Genomic DNA, 13,215 nt, shown 5'->3' on the forward strand with positions numbered 1-13,215 from the left:
GAACCGATTAGTGTTCCCTATGTGTCTTGTGGGAGGTAATAACGTTTATAAGTTTCACATGTTAGGTGATTTTTAATTGTGCCATCATTAATAACTCTGTTCACCAGCTAAGAAAATGATTAACGAGAATACGGACATTTTATCGAGCAATTAAAACGGGATTGACGACCCTTCAATGTACATCAATTAGCCAATAATCTGTTTTACTTTAAGGAGTGCCGCTGACAAAATATATTAATAATTATGTGACGTAAAGTGCATTGACCCAATCTCAACCAAACTTTACGCTGTGCCTCTGTTCTATCCGAAAAAGGCTCAGTGACGAGGATTGCTTATAGACATCATATATGTTCACATGAGATGCATTAGATAAATATTATCAAGTTCATAATTGGTTTATAAATTATCAGTGAAGTAGCAATCTCACAACATGTGTTGATCTCACAATCAGAAATCTTATGGTGAGCATGATAAGTTCTGATCTTTTAAAAATTGATTCTATTTAATATAACACAACCACCTGAAGAACGAATATTGCAAGCTGCTACGATGCGACCTTCAAGCAAACATTTGATAACAACAGCGCCTTTGTCTGCTGTTTTCACGCTCGTTGTCTTCACGGCGCTTCCCTGTGGTGAGTAACGTAATGTAAAAATACCGTAACTCTAAGAACTAAACTACCGTCAATAACGTCGCCACATCGCATAAGTTGCCGGCCTTCAATAGAAACGATATTGAAACAATATTGCGATCCAATTAATAAGTAATCTAATTAATATTAACGATATTGATTAATAAATCAATCAAATAATTAATTAATAATAATATAATATATAATTAATAATAATATAATAGAAATAATAATTGCGATCTAACTATTAATAATAATCAATAATGATTAATAAGATAAACCATATCTTTCTAGCGCAATCATACAGCAGTTATCGAACCCTAAAAATTGTAGTTTTGTACAAATCATATGTTTTTAGTGACTAGCGGCGAGGTAAGTGCAGTATCTGTTGAGAGGTGACTAATGTGTCATTGAGGATAGATATATTCTTCAGACTTCAGTTTCTCCAAACCTAATCTTGAAAAATGTAGTGACTTTAGTACTATGAAAATGTATCTTCTACTGCCTCTTATATAATAAATTTTATATTCTGGTATTTATTTGATCGTATTTGTGCTCAGCGTTTGTACTTTTAACGAGTGAATTTACCAAGTTCTCTCAGAACATCGCTTCACAGTTTGAAAATAGATCTCAAAATAAATTTTTTTCAATACCAAGGCAATGATATCTATTATAAATATCTTAATATATTGCTATTCATCTTGATATCTTTTCTAAAGCGAAACAATGGGGTGAAAAAACAGGCAGCGCTCTTCGTTCGAGAAATGAAATTACTCAATTTATCCGGTGTGTGGAGTTCAAGAGTTGATGATTGTCATGCTTTTTAGCGCATTTTCTCATTTATGGAAAAAATGCACTATTGTGCTCGCCATGTCCGTCTGTCGGTCCGTCTGTCCGTCCGTCTGTCCATCCGTCCGTGACCTCAAGTTTTCGTCGACGAGAAAATGCGCTCTCTGTCACTCACTGCATTGAGTACTGAGTTATATTTTTTGAACGTTGTGTGCCCCCTGAAACTATGAAATAGTAATTAAGTTATAAATTTCAATATTCCTACAATGATACCTGATCATATTTTGCATTACTCATACGTCGAAACAACACGTGAATGCTGCAAAGCAATATTCAACATCCAAATAATTTTCTCGCTCTACTCCAGTTTGATTTATAAAATCTTGCGGATGCTACGAGCTGTGCTGTGCGTACACGTATAGGGGTGTGCAGTCATCCTTCATTTACAGTAGACGTTAATACGGAGGTTGATTATGACTTTAAGGGACCCGAGTCCTGAGAGAAGTCTTCTCATTTCATGTCGAGCTCATTTGCAAGCTGCATTGGAATGCAGACCGTCCCTCAAAAATTTTACCCTAAGCAACTGTGGGACTTTGAAGACGTATTCAGATACTCCTGGAATAAGCAATGGACACACGTGTGTGATCCCCGAAAATTTGATTCCAGATATGCTGAGACCTTTGTGATCACGGCGTCTTGTATATAGACTTAGTAATTAACACAATACAATGTTTTTTGAATTATTGTACCATTCATTCTTTCATGCATCTTAGAGAGAATTTAATAACTCATATAAATCGGGATTTAAGTTCGATTCAACTTCAGCTAATTATTCGACTAACTAATTTTATGCTTCATTCGTCTTATTTCAATTCGGGATCAGATTTTTAGTTGAGTGTCCAGGCCAAGGTAATGATGTATAACAATAACAGAACTGTATACAGTACACTGAGCATTAATTTTTAATGTTAATAATTCAATTCATTAGACTCAATTAGGTTTTCGAACTAAAGACACTTTATCATTCTAAAGGAAAATTCTCGTTTAAAAAATTCTCAGCTGCTCACATGAAAACGTTAAAACAAAGCAACGAAAAGCAAGCAGAGGCGCGAGGTATATTGAGTGCTGTTCGATGTAGTAGACTGGATGCTCCTCGACGTTCTGGCGCTCCCATATGGCGGAGTGAAGGTAAAATCTTCATCTCGCTTGCGTCCCGAGCTGCGGGCCAAATGAGAGGTGACAGCCAGCATCTGCTTGTATCAAGCAGAGTATTGGCCAAGCAAAGGTATTTCCAGCGGGAAAATGGAACGAAGCTATTAAAGATTACAGTATACTATTTATATTATACGCTAAAATTTACAAAAGTATGAGATTTTTAGATCAATATGTCTTCAATTCGTCCATCAAATGTCTTTTTATTTCAACAATTTACAACACTTTATTCCGTAAACTGTTGCGTCATAATTTTAACGTGTAGCCAGATAATCTCGATTTCTTGAAATCAAATGTTTTTAATTTTTCTTCAAAAATAATATGTATTTTATGGCTAGCAAACCAATGGTCTTTCATAAGGCTACAGCACCATAAGCCTCCCATACATATTCACGGAGAGCAGGTTTTATGGTTTTCTAACTATGCTCTGCAAATTCAAGTTTCCAATAGAGGTTTCAAATCCATGTCTTTCGGTGGCCGCCGATGATCCGACCAAAATCTTCTGCCAGGTTTGTTGGTCAAGTTTCAAGTGACGCCTAGCCTGCCTATGACGCCTCGTCAAAGGCTTCTTCAGATTTCAAGCGCCAGGCTTCCTGAAATTAACGCATTCCATTATTCCAGCCAGCAGATCTGAGCCCGCACACAAAAAGCGATAGAATATCGAAAGTGAGAGAAGTTTCTGGAGTGCATGAGACATTAGTTTGTTCTGCATTCGGGTGATGAATTCATTCAGAGCAGACACTGCATGTCTAGACAGGAGAGAATGTATGGTGCTGTCTTAAGAGAAGAGAATGTAGGTGTTGTCTAGAGAGGAGAGAATGTAGGTGCTGTCTAGAGAGGAGAAATGTAGGTGCTGTCTAGAGAGGAAAAAATGTAGGTGCTGTCTAGAGAGGAGAGAATGTAGGACAGGGGAGACAATAGAAACTAGAAAGGAGACAATGTATGCCCCTAGGAAAATTGGCGAATCAGAACTGAAATAATGTGGGTGCTATTTAGAGCGGGGAAAATGTAGGTGCTAAAATGTAGGTGGATTTTGAACTTTTAATTCTAATATTCTAATCTCTATATTTATCATGAAGTTATCATGACTCTGCATGTCGACAAAGTTTTCTTAATAGAGGAGAAGAAAATACTCACTCTATTGCTTGAAAATAAAAGCAACATAGAAATTCCGATTTTAAATGATCCATCATTTAAAAGTAATTCTCATTATTATGGACTCCGACTTGACAATATATCTATTTGGAAATTATTTACAGATTTAATAAACATCCTGAACCTCACTATTATATTCGAGAATGAATATACTGTAATAGTGCTATCCAAAAACACTCTAATTCTAGTGATAACAACATATAGCACTTACGTATTGAATAGAAAAATAATTCCGACGCGTAATCATGGAATATTGTATCATGACAAAAATAACGTAATTACTGTCATTCGTCAGTTTAATTATATTACTTTAAGGTGGACAAGTTCAAAATAAGACAATGGCTGCACCTCAACAGTTTAATATCATTATATGAAGGATGACAAGCTTACAAAAGCTATAATAGTAATTCAGCAGTTAAATTACATTATTTGAGAGTGAAATTAATATAAAATAATGACCTTCGAGGATAATTATATCAATTGAAGGTAGTTTTCATCCTCCTGCAGTCTGCAAAACCTGAAACTGTCCCACACGGCGATGTTTTTTAACAGGCGGGCGGTCACATCCCATCGTGACCGTGCCTGTTCGTAAAGTCTCCCGGTTACATTTGGAATTCATTGGAGTTTGTTGGACGTAATTCTTGGTCCTGGGAGAATTTCAACTCACTGCAATCAGCTCCAGGATGATGCCTTGAATAAAAGCAGAGAAATCACAATGTCAATGCATATAGAGTTGAGCTTCATTCAAGTTCGAAATCATGGCTTTGTTTTCTGATCGGACAGGACTTTAAAATGTATTTTAGAAGGATACTGTAAAAATGCTATCTTTGGTTTAATTACAACGCGATGGTTTTACTTTTATGAACATAACCTTTAATGACTTAAAGCCTTAATATTGTAACGAAAATCCGGTACGCTTAAGCGTTTTGTGAGGAAAAGAAGAGAAAATAAATAAAAATAACTCCGCTCCACTCTCACCAATGCAAAAAAAAAAACAAATAAATAAACATCAAAATAATAATAATAACATAAAATTATGTGATGAGTTTCATTGATTATGAGTTTCGCTTATTTCACTTGGATTTGTTTTCTCGATGTGCCCAGCAAACACTTCGTAACAGGTCGAAGAGGAAGTGGAATCATGAAGATGAAAGTGCTTAGGATTTATTGATTATCTTTAATTCATACAATTTAATCCGTTTGTTTTACATATACTGAACTTGCCCGTTATCAATATAATTGATCATAATTATCATATGGTCAATTAATAATTATGTAAATATTATGTATAGACGAACATTTGATATGAATAAATCAGTCTTTACATTGCCACGCCTTTACCCTGTCGCACATTCAGGCTTTTCATAAAGCTTTTCCCGTCACATGCGCGGCAAGTCAAGCAAACTCCAGGGCGGAAATTAAAGGAGCTACGCAGGCCTTTTATTAATATGATAACATTGCGGCAGTAACTCTAGATGTATAGTCAACCAACGAGACAAACTCGTCGTCAGTGTTTCATGTTCTGGTAAAATATGAGCCCAGGTCGTGGACAGATTTTTTACTGGCTTTGGCGACATTATATACCGGGTTTCGTACTAATTCAAATTTATTGCAACCAGAATAAGTCGCAGTTGTCTTCTAATTGTGGGAGTAATATATAAAGTGATCATTAAAATTTAAATATTATAATTAATAATAACAAAACATAAGTTCAAAATTACCGATTTATGCAGCTGCTACCACAGCACTCGTATCAAGCGTTGAGCTGACAGCAGCAACAGAACTCAAATCAATTGCTGGGCTGACAGCAGCAACAGCACTCACATCAATTGCTGGCTGACAGCAGCAACAGCAGTTGCAGCAGTCAAGGGAATCTCAATTAATTCGAACAATCCCTATAAGATAGAGCAGTTAATTGATGCCAGATCTCCTGCCTTGATGCTCATGGCGTCCAAGACGCGCCCCTGTTATGCGTGTCGGTAAACGCACATAGCAGCAGCCATTTATATATTATGTGTGATTCATAAATGACCAATGTGCATTAGTACTTTCATTTCTTTAATACCTATAGCCACTACCTTCAAATTTTTATTAATTTAAAATATTTAGAGCTTCTTTTGCTCCTGGATGACTACACTTCCGTTGGTTGCATAGTCTGCTAGATTCAGGTTTAAGTGTGCAAATCCTATTGGATTAAATATTGTGCATTACTGCTTTTATTTACAGGTGATGACGTATCTACGGCATACGAATGATGTAATGGAAGTGTTGATTAAGCGAGCATACACTGTTGATTACTTGATTCTGAAATTTCTGTCTTTTCCACGATTTGCTCTAGTTCTAACGCGGTGTTTTGCCTTGCAATAATGGCTTAAATGATCGAATGTTGTCAACTGTTTTAACTAGGGCAACTCAATAATCTATGAATTAGAGCGTAAATGCATTTCACGTAAGAACTTTTCCCCGACTGAGAACAAACTGCAGCGAAGGAGGCCTAATTATATCATAGGTACATTTCATCGAATTTTCGCAGTAGTTCATTTTTATCACAGTGTTTCCCTATATTGTATTTTATTTTATAAGTTTTCTCACACGTATAAATACACTCCGGGATAATTTTTTCATGGACCCGCGTTTTGTTTCGAATTTTTTTTTCTAATTGCGAATATTTTGCAGGAAAAATTTCATGGATTTAATTTTATGATTGACGATCATTGAAAAGACTTCGACGTCGAAATTTTATGCTGAATTCTTCTATTCGCTGCCAAAATATTCCTTGTGAGTTTTTTTTCTTTTTTTTATGGAAATTTAGAGGAGCAAGATAGAGTAGAAGCCCCAGAAATAAACGAGAGTTCAAGAGTCACAACCACAGCTGAGGCTCGCCAGGACAATGTCTTCACATGTCACGAGTCATCTTTTGAATTATTGTTCTTCTGCTCCGAGAAATCGATTATCCCACAACTGTAGCAGCCGCGGTCGCTACTGCCACGAACAGAGAAGAACAGAAGGACGGTACAACAACTGCAGGGTCCAGAGAGAATAGCAACTAAAAAGTCGAAATAAGAATTGCCACTTCCGCTGCATCAACGGCAGTAAATAAACAAGATATACAGATCCCGTAACTGCAGCGCCCAGACAATAACAGTAACTGCACCGCCCATACATTAACAGTAACTGCACCGCCCAGACAATAACAGTAACTGCACCGCCCAGACAATAACAGTAACTGCAGCGCCCAGACAATAACAGTAACTGCACCACCCAGACAATAACAGTAACTGCACCGCCCAGACAATAACAGTAACTGCACCGCCCAGACAATAACAGTAACTGAACCGCCCAGACAATAACAGTAACTGCACCGCCCAGACAATAACAGTAACTGCACCGCCCAGACAATAACAGTAACTGCAGCGCCCAGACAATAACAGTAACTGCAGCACCCAGACAATAACAGTAACTGCAGCGCCCAGACAATAACAGTAACATCAGCGCCCAGACAATAACAGTAACATCAGCGCCCAGACAATAACAGTAACTGTACCGCCCAGACAAAATCAGTCACGGCCGCTGCATTAACTGCAGTGTCAGGTTGAGAGCAGTCGCTGCTGCAGCCACAAAAAAAAATTTCATAAGCATTTTATTTTTTTAATTCTCTACCATTTTTGCTCATTTCTTTTATTTCATTAAACTTATTCCTACAAGTTTGTATACCTTTCATGCATTCATATCTGCTACTTCCGTCCATGCATCTCCAATTTTACTTTCTTCTTCCTCCCAACGCAGTCAATTAGTTTCACCCATGCCATCTCTCCTTCATTCTTCACTTCCACTTCGCCACACAGCCACGCTATAATCTCGTCCCCTTATGCCATCTGTACTTCATTCTTCCTTTCCACTCGCCACACAGCCACGCCATAATCCCTTCCCCTTATGCCATCTGTACTTCATTCTTCCTTTCCACTCGCCACACAGCCACGCCATAATCCCTTCCCCTTATGCCATCTGTACTTCATTCCTCCTTTCCACCTCGCCACACAGCCACGCCATAATCCCTTCCCCTTATGCCATCTGTACTTCATTCCTCCTTTCCACCTCGCCACACAGCCACGCCATAATCTCTTCCACCCATGCCATCTCTTGCTCCTGCCTCACTTCCACCTCGCCACACAGCCACGCCATGTTGGAGCCACGCCGTAATTTCTTCCATTGTGGCCGAGATGAAGTCATGTGTGGCGCGCATAAACAAAAGCCGCTCGTTGTGCGCAATACTTACACTGATGAGATACGCACACCTCCCGCCTAAAATATGGTGAGAACGCAAAAAAATCGAACTCAGGAAGAAAAAAAAGGTCTAAACAAGCGATGAAAAAATTTCGGAACCGAAAAAGACTAGAAGAATTGAGAGTAGGGTTTTATGTTATTTTTTTGCTGCCCTTTGTCCTTTATTTTAAGTCAAGTGTCGTTTGTTATTAGCGAATTTGAAAAAGCAATTTCGAAAATTTACTAAAAAAATTCAAGTGAAATGAGCAAAAGGATTTTTAAAATTAAGTTTGAAAGAATATGCTTCGACTGAGTTCAATTGACGCCAAAAAATCCCAGATATTTGACAATTAAACGTTACTAATAACTAAGCTATTGTTATAGCTCAGTTGTGTTCAATTCAACCGTATTCAAGGCAATAGACATAATCAATAGATTTTGTCTAAAGATTCAATCCAATGGACCGAATCAATAGATACAGTTCAAAGTTGTAGTCCAAATCACTCAATCAATCAATCACATCAATCCAAATCACTAGATCACTAGATTATTGACTAGATGAATTTATTCAGTTCAAAGGTTAAATGTCTACCAAGCGAACCAAGATTTTGCGTTCACGGCAAAAAAGCCGGCGACGCCACAAAAAAATTCATTCAGGCGCTCGGGTTGAAACTTCCTGAGAACTTTTCCCCATGTTTTTATTAGTATTCAAATAAGGCTGGTAGATGAATCCAATAATAATAAATTAAATGCCTTAAAGAGCCGAGAATAAATTAGGCGCCAGATATTTTTTGACGACTTTCAAACTAATTTCCGAATGACTTCCGTGTGCCTGATTTAATTTTTTTTCATTTTGAAGGGGTTAAATTGAAATAATTTAACTTTTTATATTTTATATTTAACTTTTAATATTATATTTTGCAGAAACATCGTCCTAATATTATGACTAGGAATATTGCAATCCTTGATTAGGATTTAAAAATATTGAAAAAATAATTGAAATAACATTAACGTCTGCTGATCTGAATAACAGAACAATGAGTAAGTAAGCTACGTCCCAACTAAAATTATTACCCTAAATTCAGTTTAAAACAAAATTGTTCAATAAATTCGTACGCTATACTAATCTCCGAACAGCAGGTGCAAAATTACGAAATTTATGACGAATTTTTAATTGGAAAATACAATCAATATTTTCAATTACAATTATTTTATTTTAAAACATATTTATATAAAAATATTCAAAATAATGATGAAATTAAGAAAAGTTGGATGACTGGAAGCGATTTGTTTAAGGAATATACGCACCATGCAACAAAAATTAGCTACTAGAACTCAAATATTAATTATCAATAATTATGGTATAAAATGGAAATCCGGTATAAAATCGGGCGGGACAATGAAAATATTCGCAGGACATTGAAAAGCAGCAAAAATGAAACTCCAGATGAGCCAAGGTATCAAGGTAAGAAATCATGAAAGGGAAATTATAGATAAAAATTAATTACTTCTACCAAGTTAAAATTTTTAAAATATATAGCTCCACTTGAAAATTAATTTAAACAATACAAGACTGTTTAGACAGAAATAACGTCCAATTTTCATAATTTGGTGAAACCAAATTTCCAACCAAGAAATGATGCGAAATTTTTCTCGAAAATTTTCTGTTTAATAATTTTCGGAGAAGCGGCAAAGAAAGTTGGACGAGCTGATAGTTGGCAGGCTCGAGTCTGGTAGATGCGGGACGCGTCCCTCACATCGGCCCCGAAATTAACTAAATATGAAGTGCTTTGGGAGACGCAAAACATGCCGACATTCTCAACTCCTCTCAAAGGCACCCCACACCGCGAAAGTGCCAGCGATTGAGCCACAAATTAGGCATCGGAGTGCCTTTTTATATACGTTTTTTTTTCTATGTCGATGCTGATGGTCTCTCTCTCTCTCTCTTTATTTTTATTTTATTTTTTTCTGAATTTTTGTGTTTTAGAATTTTTTTTAATTTTAGAGCAGCAAGGGCATTACTTCACCGCTGGATTTGAAATTTTAAAAATATGGTAATTTTGTGAAAAAATTTAGCCAAATTATTAATTTCATCTGAGGATGTTAAAGTATTCAAATTAACTTCGCAAATAGTAAAGCCTTACTGTTTTTAACAAATCGCTTTAGAAAGAAGAATTTTCTCAAAATTAGCCTATTTTCTGGAAAATGTAAGCTACAATAGAAATAATCGGCCATCTGTTCCCATTTATTTTTCCTTTTCTCTTTAACATCCATTTTTATCATTCCGACATCAAATGTCTCTTCTATTTATTTTTATGCCTGATAAATTTATTTGTAGTGAACCTTGTTCGGATGAATTGCTTTTTCAGTTGCCCCATAGGTGCGAAATCTATTTTTCATCACTGCACGACAAAATAGACAAATTTTTCATATTATTTCCATTAAAAAACGAGAGTTGAAAATTGTGTTTAAAAAATGTCAAAATTTGTGTTAAGCAACTACACTCTGTTAATTATGTAAAAGTAGTTTAACATTAATAATGTATTTAATTTAATTAATAACGAAATGGATTGAGTACCAGCATAAGCTGGAATATTTTCTTGCCTGTTTATTCCTCAGCTGATGCGCAGGCAGCGGCTGAAGGCGAGCCTCCTTCCCTTCATGAGAGAATAATTCAGGATAATTTAGGATATTTCGGGATATCTCTGGGTTATTTTTTCAGGTATACCGCTGGGCAAGAATATATTAAGAAGCATTGCACCCAGGGGCGAGCGGGACTGGGCTGCACCGGAAGGCTGAACCAGGATAGAGCTTTTCAGGAGAATAAATTAAAATTGCTTAAGGAAACTAGAATAGAATTAAATAGATTAAAATTATTTTAAAATTATAAACAAATTGAATAGATTCAAATTGAAGATGAACGACCTATGATGAACAAAAGCGGTCGAAAATTTCTTATTTACTATCAATTATAGAAAAAACGTAATTAAGTCACCCCCAAGATTACTAAAAAAAGCAATATTTTTATTTTAATTTGAGATCCCAGAAAATTCAAGAAGCAAAACTGAATTAAGCCAATATTATTCTCTTGTATATATGGTGAAATTAAATTGCATTATTTTCCCATTATTACGCACTGTAAAAGATTTTGCAAGAAATTCATTGAATTGAGCAAAAGGGTTGTGAACTTGCCGTTACATCATTGAATTCATGTGAAGCTTATGACTGAATTAGTTATGACTGCGAAAAAGTACGAATTGAACGAATTCACTCAAAAGGAATAAATTTTGACTTCAAATTTTCTTAACACCTAAAAAATAGAACATGGCGCGGCTTCACACTCGAATTGAACTCTATGGCTCAAAGGTGAGAGCATTTTCGCACAGTGGTTTTAGTTTCTGAACTTTTTACGTGAAGTAATCGTCAACTACGGGAAAGATACAGTAAGATACGAGACCATTCTTAGACATGCAGTATTTGCTTTGAAAATACTGAGTAATGTTTTTTTTTACAAATCATTGTATGGTTTAGTCTAGTACCTTTAATTATGTTAATTTAAGTATATGTATTACTTAGGCATTTGAGACATACTTATGAAAGTCACCCATTACTCCCCTCACTCGTTACCTCCCTCACTCATTACCGCATAGCCCGTAACCCTTGTCACCCGTTACCCCGTCACCCGTAACTCCCATAACCTATAACCCCCGTCAATCATTACCCCGTTACCGTGTCATCAGTTACCTCTGTCGCCGTTACCCCTGTCACCCGTTACCCTCGTCCCCCGTAACTCCCATCACTTATTACCACCGGTATCATTACCACCGGTACACTGTCACCCGTTACTCGCGTCACCCGTTACTCCCGTCACCTGTTACTCCCGTCACCCGTTACTCCCGTCACCTGTTACTCCCGTCACCCGTTACTCCCGTCACCTGTTACTCCCGTCACCCGTTGCCCCCGTCAATCGTTACCCCCGTTACCCTGTCACCCGTTACTCCCGTCACCCGTCCCCTTGAGCGGACCGTGGGCCGGGATCAGCGTGATCCGCCTTAAGGCTCCGCTTAATAAATGGCCAAGCAATTAGTGCGGAGGTTGTTTTCCGGGCTGCGTTAAAAACTCCTGTAACAAGTAGGGCTTTAGTGAACTTAAGGTTTGCTTCGCTGTGCCAACAGCTAATTATTTTAGGATTAATTCTCTTGTCATTCTTCTAATTTTCTCATGTGATCAATAAATTATATTCTGAGGTGCGAATGTCTTTTGTCATGAGCTTTGATACGATACAAATTAGATGTAGTAATATATTATAAGTAAATGAATCAATCATGAAAGATGATCTTCAGCTTTCTGTATATTCATTCAAAAATGAATATGATTGAATGTTATACATTCCTCCGTGTAAATATGAGTCAATTTCTAGGCTTCATTTCATTACATTTTTCGATGATCGATCTAAAAAAGATATATTTAAACTGTATAACAATGTTTAATTACAAAGCAGTATCTTACCCATCCTCAGCATGGCTATCAAATAATGGCCACACGTCCTAGTCAGTAAAAACAAGTCACTCACAGCAAAAATCTTTCTTGACCAATCAACGTCAGGCAATAATCACTTTACATTCGTCCAATCATCGTCTCCTTGGCGCAATGATTGACGTATAACGAAGTCGTTACACGTCAGAGTTCCGTAGTCCTTTTACATTGAGTATAACAGATGAAGGACTGCGTTGAAAGCAAATGTCATATCCTAATGACCTATCATTCCTCTAGAAGACGTATACCACTTCCTTATGTCTTGTTGAAGACGCATACCTCTTCCTAATGTCATGCCTCTCCGTTAGAAGACGTATACCATCTCCTGATGTCATATCATTCCTCTAGAAGACGCACTCGTATACCACTTTCTTATGTTCTTTACAAGACGTATACCACTTTCGTATGACTTGTTGACGACGCATACCTCTCCCTAATGTCATGCCTTTCCTTTAGAAGACGCATACCACTTCCATATGTCCCACCATTACTCTAGAAGACGCACTCGTATACCACTTTCCTATGTTTTTTAGAAGACTTATAACACCTCCTTATGTCATATCATTACTTTATAAGACGCATATGAATAGCATTCCTCTAGAAGCCGCTGAGGAGAAGCGAGCTAGCGT

General features: G+C 36.9%; 1 protein-coding gene across 1 annotated transcript in view; it reads left to right on the top strand.

The window, feature by feature from the left end:
- Window positions 1-475: 475 nt before the first annotated feature.
- The window catches only part of LOC108667971, a 60,802-nt gene continuing 48,062 nt past the window's right edge, over window positions 476-13,215 (top strand). The window contains exon 1 of the mRNA XM_018155085.2: window positions 476-634. Coding sequence (XP_018010574.2) covers window positions 550-634 — 85 coding nt within the window. The 5' untranslated portion in view covers window positions 476-549. The remainder of the gene's footprint in view (window positions 635-13,215) is intronic.

The sequence above is a fragment of the Hyalella azteca genome, unplaced genomic scaffold (assembly GCF_000764305.2).
Source record: "Hyalella azteca isolate HAZT.00-mixed unplaced genomic scaffold, Hazt_2.0.2 contig1933, whole genome shotgun sequence".
Lineage (NCBI taxonomy): Eukaryota > Metazoa > Arthropoda > Malacostraca > Amphipoda > Hyalellidae > Hyalella > Hyalella azteca.